At 37.7% G+C, this 11733-nt stretch overlaps 1 protein-coding gene across 1 annotated transcript; it reads right to left on the bottom strand.

The window, feature by feature from the left end:
- Positions 1-2564: 2564 nt before the first annotated feature.
- Positions 2565-5398, bottom strand: LOC148977291 (V-set and immunoglobulin domain-containing protein 10-like 2). The gene is made up of 2 exons (XM_089116633.1): positions 5326-5398; positions 2565-3420 (listed from the first exon to the last, which is right to left on the bottom strand). Exons 1-2 carry the CDS (start codon positions 5381-5383, stop codon positions 3014-3016), a joined length of 465 nt encoding a protein of 154 aa, XP_088972759.1. The 5' UTR covers positions 5384-5398; the 3' UTR covers positions 2565-3013.
- Positions 5399-11733: the final 6335 nt, after the last annotated feature.

The raw sequence follows: 11733 nt of genomic DNA on the forward strand, positions 1-11733 counted from the left end.
TGTGAAAGTCAATTCTATTATTTTTTCTTACTTTATGAGGTGGGAGTAAGAGCATGTCTTTCAGTATTGTTGCTTAGTGTCATTTTGCCAAGTATGATATAATTGTTTATCCTGGAATAATATTAATATCAACTAACCATATCTTTCCAAACCTGTATAACTTTTTTTCTTCAGTGAAAAAGAAAAGAAGATAACTTAATGAATATCTGGATGGATGAATTCCATAGAGTGGCAGTACCTTGTGACTTTCTATAAAGTGTTTCTTAAAAAAAAAAGCAAATTTAACATGGAACACTTTGGCAGTTACCATTGCTTTACTAAAGTCAGAATTGCTTGATATAAAGTCACAATTCGGAGAAAAAGAGACAGAAGTGCGACTTTTTATCTCACAATTCTGACTTTTTTTCTCACAGTTGCGAGTTTAAATCTCGCAATTCTGACTTTATAACATAATTGCGAGTTTATATTTATAAATTCTGACATCTTTACTCAGAATTGTGAGATTTATACGCAATTGCGACTTTATATCTAGCAATTCTTACTTTATATCTCGCAATTCTGACTTTACTGTACATCTCGCAATTGCGACTTTATATCACGCAATTCTGACTTTATATCTCGCAATTCTGACTTTACATCTCGCTATTGCGACTTTATATCACGCAATTCTGACTGTATATTTCGCAATTCTGACTTTATATCTCGCAATTCTGACTTACATCTCGCAATTGCGACTTTATATCTCGCAATTCTGACTATATCACACAATTTTGACTTTACATTTCGCAATTACGACTTTATATCACGCAATTCTGACTTTATATCACAATTCTGACTTTACATCTCGCAATTCTGTCTTTACATCTCGCAATTCTGTCTTTACATCTCGCAATTGCGACTTTATATCTCACAATTCTGTCTTTACATCTCGCAATTGCGACTTTATATCTCACAATTCTGTCTTTACATCTCGCAATTGCGACTTTATATCTCACAATTCTGACTTTACATCTCGCAATTCTGACTTTATATCTCGCAATTCTGACTTTACATCTTGCAATTGCGACTTTATATCATGCAATTCTGACTTTATATCTCGCAATTCTGACTTTACATCTCGCAATTCTGACTTTATATCTCGCAATTCTGACTTTACATCTTGCAATTGCGACTTTATATCATGCAATTCTGACTTTATATCTCGCAATTCTGATTTTATATCTCGCAATTCTGACTTTATATCACAATTCTGACTTTACATCTCGCAATTCTGTCTTTACATCTCGCAATTCTGTCTTTACATCTCACAATTCTGTCTTTACATCTCGCAATTGCGACTTTATATCTCACAATTCTGTCTTTACATCTCGCAATTGCGACTTTATATCTCACAATTCTGTCTTTACATCTCGCAATTGCGACTTTATATCTCACAATTCTGTCTTTACATCTCGCAATTGCGACTTTATATCTCACAATTCTGACTTTACATCTCGCAATTCTGACTTTATATCTCGCAATTCTGACTTTACATCTTGCAATTGCGACTTTATATCATGCAATTCTGACTTTATATCTCGCAATTCTGATTTTATATCTCGCAATTCTGATTTTATATCTCGCAATTCTGACTTTATATCTCGCAATTCTGACTTTACATCTCGCAATTGCGACTTTATATCATGCAATTCTGACTTTATATTTCGCAATTCTGACTTTACATCTCGCAGTTGCGACTTTATATCACGCAATTCTGACTTTATATCACGCAATTTTGACTTTACATCTCGCAATTGCGACTTTATATCACGCAATTCTGACTTTATATCTCGCAATTCTGACTTTACATCTCGCAATTGCGACTTTATATAACACAATTCTGACTTTGTATCTCGCAATTCTGAGAAACAAAGTCAGAATCGCGAGATATAAACTCACAATTGTGAGAAAAAAGTCAGAATTGTGAGATAAAAAGTCGCAATTACTGTACCTTTTTTATTTTTCATTCTGTGGCGGAAACAAGCTTCCATACTGCCATCATTTTTTTTGCCACCAAAACTTATAGGATTACGTAAAAAATGACCAGCTAGTCGTATGTACTTTTGCGCTGACTAACTTGGGTGCTTTTAATAAATGGTAAAGTGAACCACAGTGTACTGAAACTTTATTGAATTTACCCAACTGGATATAACCGGCTTATCAACCTATCATTTCCTTCTGATTATGGGTTAGGGTTGCGGTTTTGCAATAGATTTAGCCAATGTTTGTTGATTCAGGACCATCTTCTACAGTGCCTTGCAAATTCACATTGATTAATAATATGGTAAGTCAAATAAGAGGAAGCAAAAATATTGAAAGACACAAATTTGTTGTTTATAATCTGTAGACATATCATTTTGGATGTGTTACAATTGTGGTGAAATCCCGTTGCTTTAGTATAGCAGTTGCCAAGGCTGAATTCCCCATCATAAAAATAACTGAGTTATGTGACCAATATTTATATCGGTACTTCTGGTTTTCTGACTGATCTGTCGCAGCATGGAAGCCCAGACATGGTGGTTTATGGCTCCATAACTCAAGGCCAAAAGCTGTTTATTTCCCACAGTAAGGAATAGTTATTTTCCTGGTGGTGTCCTACAAACAAAATATTTAGCAACACAGATATTCACAGACATATGACTGTGTTCTTGGCACCTTGGATGGAATGATGGAAACTTGGAGGACAGCTGTGTATGTGGAGTCAGTTTGATGTGGGTGTTTAGGCCCTGAATTTTAGTTCAGTTTAAAAGAAAGTGTTTTGGTTGGAATAAACACTGCAAATAACATAATTTTATTTGTATTTTAAACTCATTTATGAATATGTCACCCTTAGGGAGTTGCCCCTAAGCCTAACTGAATTGCAATGAATTACTCTCACACAAATATTGAATGCGGTCACAAAACACAATATATTGTCCACTATAGAAACCTTTGATTAGTTACATTCTACCGTTCTTGTTAGTTAAACTGCCCCTCAATCACTCTCTGGAGGCAGGGACCCTGACCCCCTGGATGTCTCTTCCTCATCCTGCAGATGCAACTGGGTGTAATAAAACATAACCTTAGGCGGTTCATCCATATCGTATAGGGCCTGGCAGGTGTAGACCCCCTCGGCCTCATCTGAGACCCCCTCGATCACCAGAGTAGTTGTGTTGGTGAGCAGGGAAATCTCTCCCAGAGTGCTGGCTAAGGCCAGGAGTTTGGTCCCCTGTCCGTGGTTGTAGGCCAGAGGCTCATTTCTCTCTGTGCCTGGCCTGGAGAAGACCCAGATAAACAGGGTGGGCATATGGGATCCACAGTGAAGATGCACAGTGCTGTTTACTGTCGCCTGCACCTCTTCCCTGACGTACTCGATTTCATCGGGGTCAGGGATATCTAGACCTAAGCACACACAAACACAGTCTAACTGTAAATTTGTCAGTACAATTCCAGAAGTCATAAAGTTGTCCTAAAGTTTTATACCCAGTACTTAAAAAAAAAAATTGCTGATAATTTACTCACCCCCATGTCATCCAAGATGTCCATGTCTTTCTTTCTTCAGTCGAAAAGAAATTAAGGTTTTTGATGAAAACATTTCAGAATTTTTTCTGCATATTATGGACTTCATTGGGTGCCAAACGGTTCCAAATGAGAGTTTCAGTGCAGCTTCAAAGGGCTTTAAATGACACCAGATGATGAATAAGGGTCTTATCTAGCGAAACCATCGGTCATTTCAAAAATAAATAGTTTTATAAGCTCAAATGGTCGCCTTGCTCTCTTCTGTGATACGTGTTCATGACTCTCCTGTTCGAAATCTAGTCTTTTTTCGAGTCATTTGGTTCATTCAACGAATGAAATGACTCAAAAAAAGATTCTGTTTGATATAAGTCCATTATATGGAGAAAAATCCTGGAATGTTTTCATCAAAAACCTTAATTTCTTTTCGACTGAGGAAAGAAAGACATGGACATGACATGGGGTTGAGTAAATTATCAGCAAAAGTTTTTTAAAAGTGATCTACTCTAAGGTGAATTGCCCTTTTAATTGGGTTCACCAAATTGACGTCCATGTCATTCTTTCTTCGGTTGAAAAGAAATTAAGGTTTTTGATGAAAACATTCCAGGATTTTCTCCATATAATGGACTTTACTGGGCACCAAACGGTTCAAGGTCAAAAAGACAGTTTCAGTGCAAAGTGTAAACTGTTCAAAGGGCTTTAAATGATTCCAGAAGATGAATAAGGGTCTTATCAAGCGAAACGATCGCTCATTTAAAAAAAAAAAAAATGTTTAAGTTTTATAAGCTCAAATGGTCGCCTGGCTCTGTTCTGTGATGAGCGATCAACAAACGAAATGAACGAATTGACTCGGGAAAAGATTTGTTCATTTTGACGACGAACAAGTTCTCTCCTGAGAGAGTTCTCTCCATCTCTCCTTTGATGATGAACGAGTTCAAACAGGAGAGTCATGAACGCACATCACAGAACAGAGCAAGGCGACCATTTGAGCTTATAAAACTTAAACTTTGTTATTTTATTTTTTTTAAATGAGTGATCGTTTTGCTTGAGAGACCCCTATTCATCGTCTGGAATCGTTTAAAGCCCTTTGAACAGTTTGCACTGAAACAAGTCTTTTGGACCTTGAATCGTTTGGTTCCCAATGAAGTCCATTATATGGAGAAAATGCTGGAATGTTTTCATCAAAAACCTTAATTTCTTTTCCACTGAAGAAAAAATGACATAGACATCTTGGATGACATGGAGGTCAGTAAATTATCTGCAAAAGTTTTTTATTAAAGTGAACTACTCCTTTAAGTACCCTATTATCGGACACTTTAATCCGCGGAAATATCGTTAATAAAAGGTGACAAATGCATTGGCAGTGCTAACCTAAAACTTGAGAAAACCTAAAAAGTGAAATCCCTGTTGTATTGGTCAACACCATCACAGATATTAGTTCCATATAATATTAAATGATGGACATAAATGACAGGTTTGCAACTGTTTAAAACTTACTGAAAAAAATTGCTATTCAAAATAGGATTATATAAATGTACTAAACTAAAACCTGCGAAAATACAAACTAAAACCTGTGATGTTCAAATTGGCTCAGTTTGCTTTCATTATTAACAACATTCTCCCCAAGCAAATATTATTGCATTAATAACTAAGAGAACACCCAGTTCTGTGTTTCCCTGTTTACGACTCCACTACACGAACACTCTCTCCTCTTGCATTGTTTCAAGAACTTTCTTGAAACACAAACCAAAAACAGACATTATCCTCCATCATCATTGTACCGCTCCTTACCGTGTACAAAAACCAAGAGGAAGCAACAGAGCAGGAGGAAGAATCGTGCGATCCCCATGGTGCCACAAACTTCAGGAAATGCTGAAAGCAGACCTACAGACGACAACAGTTTCTCTTCTGTCCCATCTAAACCAGAACCTTCCAATGAAGAGACTACTGGGACTCAGGTAACTGACAGAGTACTTCATCTCAGTTACTTTAAATAATTTATTAGTGCCTGTTCGCATCGGTTTCTTTCGTTCTCTGCTGGTAGAGCGGGGTATAGAGTGTCTGGAGATGATACTGCATAATTCATTATTGAGCAGGGTGAGGGACTGGACTTTCTGGAATCCCATCTGACTGTGTTACCTGTTCAAATAAGTTCAAGTTCAGAGGAGTTCCACACACTGTTTACTTTGGTTGCTGGGTAACAATTTATATTTGTCAAGATACATTCCTTGTTTAAAAGCCTGGATGTTTAGACCAAAGATCTCTCCAAGAAAGAAATGATTATTTTAACCCTATTTATTTTGAACCCAATTGAAAAAAGTTACACATACTGTAGATGTATAGATGTCCAAAAATTTGAAGCTTGGGAGCACAGACTTAAAGGACAACTCCGGCGCAAAATGAACCTTTAGTCTAATTACACATTGTTACCTAGTCAACCGTTATCTGAGATTTGTTTTCATGATTGCCGAATGTAAATAGTTTTATCTCTAAAAACAGTTTAGCCTATAACGCTAGTATAATGCTAGTATATAGGGCATAGAGTAATGACAAATAAAAATCGCTTGTTATTACCCCTAAAAAGGCTCAAAATAGCCCCATACCAACACGACAGCATATTAAGGGTCCCTACATTCAAAACGAAGCATTGAGAACTTTGTCAGTGTCCATACAGTTTAATAAGCAGATATTTTATACACACAGTAAATTTCGCGAATACAGGAAGAAGCCATCTTGGAAAAATAGTCTCTACCAGTAGATCTACGAACGCCGATCCAAGTGCGCTGATGAGATGTGAATAAGGTGATAAAGTGAGCGCGAACAGTAGGCTACGTGTACATATTGAAGACAAATAAACGGTTTGTGTTTGTGTTTCTTCTGGAAACAACGGACCATATGAGATTCTGCACAGTTCAGCTCACTTGGATCGGCGCTCGTAGATCGACTGGTAGAGACTATTTTTCAAAGATGGCTTCTTCCTGTATTCGCGAAGTTGACTGTGTGTATAAAATATCTTCTTATTAAACTGTATGGACACTGACAAAGTTCTCAATGCTTCGGTTTGAATGTAGGGACCCTTGTTATGCTGTCGTGTTGGTATGGGGCTATTTTGAGCCTTGTTGGTGGTAATAACAAGCGATTTTTATTTGTCATTACTCTATGCCCTATATACTAGCATTATATTAGTGTTATAGGCTAAACTGTTTTTAGAGATAAAACTATTTACATTCGGCAATCATGAAAACAAATGGTTGAAAACGGTTGACTAGGTAGCAATGTGTAATTAGACCAAAGGTTCATTTTGCGCTGGAGTTGTCCTTTAAGTCTGGTCTCATTTTAAAGTAGACCCTTGGCAGATTATTGATAACCTAAGTTTTAGAAAGTTAAAGAAAAAAGTTCTAGAGGTTTCAGTTTATGAAAATGATTTATGATTTATTATATATAAAAAAAGATTTTGTTTGGGCGTTTGATGCCAGCAAATCTCCACTGGTACACTGTGGATTTGTCATTTGCAGTAGAGTTTTTCTCTTTCAAATATTACACGCATACACATACACAAATATACAAACCATACTATGACATCCACTCTTAGAAGAAAATGTTCTATATAGAATTGAGTAAAGAACCCTCTGCTTCATATATATAGAACCCCAATGAACCCTTTTTTCTTAAAGTGACCAACACACTCACGCAATTATAGCTGCATAATTGAACCAATTGGCTCTATAATATGCAGAAGTAGAAAGCAAAACGCAAACAAAAAAAGAATAATGATATTTGCCTATATAGGCCAAACCTGAGAAAATGGCACCATTTGGTAAAAAAAAAAAATATTTTTATTTTATTTTGAAGCCATTGCCAACAGAATGAAAGCCGATTAAAGATTGCATAGTTGTATAGTTAAATGGCCGTGGAATTTTAAATTGCAGTTTTAATGGGTTTTAATCTGGACATTTTTTTTGTCCCTAAGGTCCAGAGTGGAACTATTTTGTGTAACTATACACTCTTAAGAAAAATGGTTCTAAACAGTATCAAATTAGGCTTCTTCGGCTCGTAAAAATAGAACCCTTTTTGGTGCTAAAATAGCTTTAAAAGTGCTATTTAGAACCTTAATGGTGTTATAAATAACCCTTTCAACAATATTTTCTTCATATTATAGTATTAATAGAATTTAAAAAAAAATTTTTTATTAATATTGTTTTTGTTTTTTGTCATATCTAAAATTGACAGCACTTTTTCCTTTTAACAGGGAAAAGAGCTTATTCTATGAAATCATAGTATAGCTTTAATGTTTTTTGTGGCTGGGTATGTTTAGGAGTCATAATGAAAAAAAAAATCAAACAATATGGATCATAAATTCCATATCTCTATTACTTTGTGGAGAAGAGAAGATGAGTATTGTTAATTGAACAGAGCTGCTCACATGATGGAAATGATTGTTATAAATTTTAGTTATAATTTATAGACATTTTAAGAAAGAAATAATTGACCTGTTGAGAGTTGGCGTACTGTATGTTGACAGTCTGTGTAGTAAGTAACTGTAGTTGTAGCTGAGCTCCAGCTTTGACAGTTACAGATTTGAAAAACAAAAAGGCGGGAATAAAGAACTCTAAACTCTAGCACAAAGGATCATTTCAGCATATAAAGGGTTCTTCAGGTTGATACAGTACTAAATAGAACTGTAACCACATGTAAAGAACCATATTTTTGTGTAGTGTACACTGAAAAAAATCATGCTTTATCTAATCAATTAAATTGTGGCAACATATTACAAGCAATATTATTAATTAAATTGTACAAATTAGAATTAATTAGAATATTAATTTGATTAACTATTACTCAATTCTAATTAGTTCAATTTAATAAATAATATTGCTTGTAATCTGTTGCCGCAATTTTATTGATTAGATAAAGCATATTCATTTTTACAGTGTAAAACAGATTTATTAAAGGGGTCATGAACTAGCTTTTTAAATTTTATTATATTGTTGTCTGAGGTCAACTTAAGACGTTTGATTGGTTTTTACATTAAAAAACATAAAAATTAATAAGTAATAGGCTATGTTCTACCCTAGTTTTGAGCCAAGCTCAAAAACGCTCGGCTTTTATGGGCGTCTCGCACTGAAGACTTGGAAGTAAACGCCCACTGCTGTGAGTGGATAACAGTTTTACATATTATAATGAGTTTCACTCTCGCTCCGGTTTGTCATCACGAGGTAGGCAGGCCTATGTTATTTAGCTATGCGTGTAATGCGCGAATCGGTGGGCGGGACTAAACCGGCCGTTTTGAAGTAGACATTGATCTTCTCCTGCGGGGGTGTGTTTTATTCTCTTTGTCGTCATAGTTCCCCACTTTGAAAAATGTCGTTTGCTGAGCCTGGTGTCAATAAAACTTTTATTGGACTAGCAAGGACGTTTTCAGTTCTGAAACTTACAGGATATTCTTCTTATAATATGATGCCCTCTTAGATGTCAAAAGCTCAAGGAAAATTTGATTTCTCAGTTCATCACCGCTTTAAACGTAAATGGTAAAATTCCAATAAAAATACGCATATGCCAAAATGTATAGTTGGCATGAATACAGGCAACATGACATCATGACTTTTGCGTAAAGATACACTCCACTTTCTAGTCAGGTGGCGTGTTATCTCTACGCATTTTGAGCTATCCGCGTGTATCCACGTGTATGCGTGTATGTCTACGCCATTAACGTCCGCGTCATTCCGCGTGTCTGTACACGCCGTCAAATCTCCAGTCATAAATGCCATTAACCCCAGTGATGGTTAAGTTTAGGGATGGGGTTGAGGTAAGTCATATCTCTTTCTTTCCTAGGATGGTAAGGGAACAGTCATAAATGCCATTAACCCCAGTGACGGTTAGGTTTAGGGACGGGGTTGAGGTAAGTCATATATTTATATAACGTTAAGTCAACGGCGTTCATAAACACGCTAAAAAACGATTATGCGTCTTGATAGCACGCCAAAAATGGAAATATGAATTGGCGTGTCATACACACGCTACTTCATGAGATCAGTCTGATACAGGAAACATTATCTAAAAAAAAAAAAAAAAAAAGCATTTAAAAAGACAAAACCTGTTTACTGAAAGGTTCTTTGTGGAACCAAATATGGTTCTTCTACAGCTTTGCTATGAAACCCTAATTTTGAAACTTTTATTTTTAGGGTTTAAGTAACTTTTTGACCTATTCCTTCAATTTTAGTCATGACATGTTTATAGTTTTTGTGGAGATATGCTGAAGTCAGTTGATTTGCACATATTGAATTGAACAAAATGTTCTTTGGCAGGAACGCCACAATTCTGCAAGTTTACAGACAAAACGCAACCCCTGCCGTTTTATTACAGCAGATCCTGCATCACACAACGACAATGATGAAAGGTAGATAAAAGGCAGAGATTCCAAAGCCGAGTTGATTTGTGATGAGTAGGATGAGTGGGCCTGCTTTAGATGGGGCGGACTGGCTGACCAAATTCCTTACCGGTGAAACACATCCCTTATTAAAGCAGTCTGAGACTGCGGAGGCCAGACACATCTGCTCCTGCAGACCTACAGCCCTGGGAGAGAAAGAGAAAGAGAGAGAGGCTGGAAAATGTGAGCAGTAGAAAAACAAAATGTTTTGGGGGTGTTTTTTTTTTCAAGAGGGGGGAATGGCAATGAGAGAAGATAGGATTGGAGAGATTGGAGGGGAAGGTACAAGTCTCTGGGTCTTATCTGAGGCCTGTTTCCTGGGTAAAAGCTTTCAGGTGTGGCGCTCTTTCAACAGATCCGGCTGTGCCTCGTTGGGGTGGCTGGAGGGGGGCTGGCAGCACTGTAGAGTGAGGCCCGAATCCCTATTGCCCCTTTTCCACCAGAGCATTTTTAGAGCTGGTCCCTACTCGCGAACCAGTTCTTTGTGTTTCGACAGCCAAAAAACTGGTTCTCGGCCAGGAAAATTGGTTCCAAAGCGGCATCAACTCTTTCCTGGACTAGAACCAGAGAACCATTCGGGCTGGGGGCGGGGTGACCAACAACACGACGGGAAAGGTTGTGACCGTCATTGCTAAAAACACAGTGCTAGAAAGATAGGCTGACCCCAAAATAGGATCGCAAAGCCAGGAGAAACATTTGCAGAAAGACGATGTAGTCCGCCATTGTAATTGTTATACTTAAAGTTGTCGCAAGCGTTTCAGGGAAAGCTAAGACATACGGTGACATACACAGTGATGTAACAACGTCATTCGCTGGGGTCTCTAATCAGTGGAAAAACAAACACGCTCTAATGCTGCGTTTACACCGGACGTGAATAGCGCGTCAAATTCGCGTCTACCGCGTCTAGTTTGACGCTTGACCACTTTGTGTTAATTTGCGCGTCAAGAGTGAAACGGAGCATCAGAATCGAAATCTGTTGGCGGCCATATTTTAATGTCGACCAAGCATTCATCGAGAGAGTCACCACCCTGTATTTGCTCTGGAGAGCAGAACAGCTGCGTAGGGATCATCGTCGCCGTATTTGTGTCCACCAGACCCTTCGGAGGCGAACCGTTTGCCGAGTTTCACCATTTGCTCGCTCGGCTGCGTCTGGATGACGGCCGCTGTCAGCGGTACTTCCGCCTGTCCCACGCCCAGTTTGATGACCTGTTGTCCCGCATCGGAGTGAGCAACTTATGCACGTATGTTGGTTGTCTTTACATCATAATAATATTTCATATAATCTAGAGATGGAATAAATAACATTCAATACAAAATGAACATGTCTCGTATATTGAAATAATGTTTTGAGTGATAAAATATTTGCTTTGTTGTGCATTAGAACCACACGCATTTGGTCATATTACAAAATAATTTGTTGAAGCATCCAGTCACCATGTGAGCAAGCAGCAGGCTCCTGATTGGTTAACGCGGCGCGAATTTGACGCCAAAGTTAAGATTTTTCAACTCGGGCGGCAGGCGTGAATTCGCATCAAACGCATGAATGCACAAATAGCACTAACTAAATCATTCGCGCTTAACACGCCAAACGCGGCATTCGCGTGAAATTGACGCGCGAATGGGGCGTTTTCGTATCTACTGTGCCATGCTCTACGCCTCATTTTTTTTTTAACGCGCGTAGCGCGTCTTTGCTTTGACTTAACATTGAAATCATTCGCACCAGACACGCTATTCACGTCCGGTGTGAACGCGCCATAACGGTGCGTGTTCAC

The sequence above is a fragment of the Pimephales promelas genome, chromosome 10, assembly GCF_988280905.1.
Source record: "Pimephales promelas chromosome 10, fPimPro1.hap1.1, whole genome shotgun sequence".
In the NCBI taxonomy this organism is placed as follows: domain Eukaryota; kingdom Metazoa; phylum Chordata; class Actinopteri; order Cypriniformes; family Leuciscidae; genus Pimephales; species Pimephales promelas.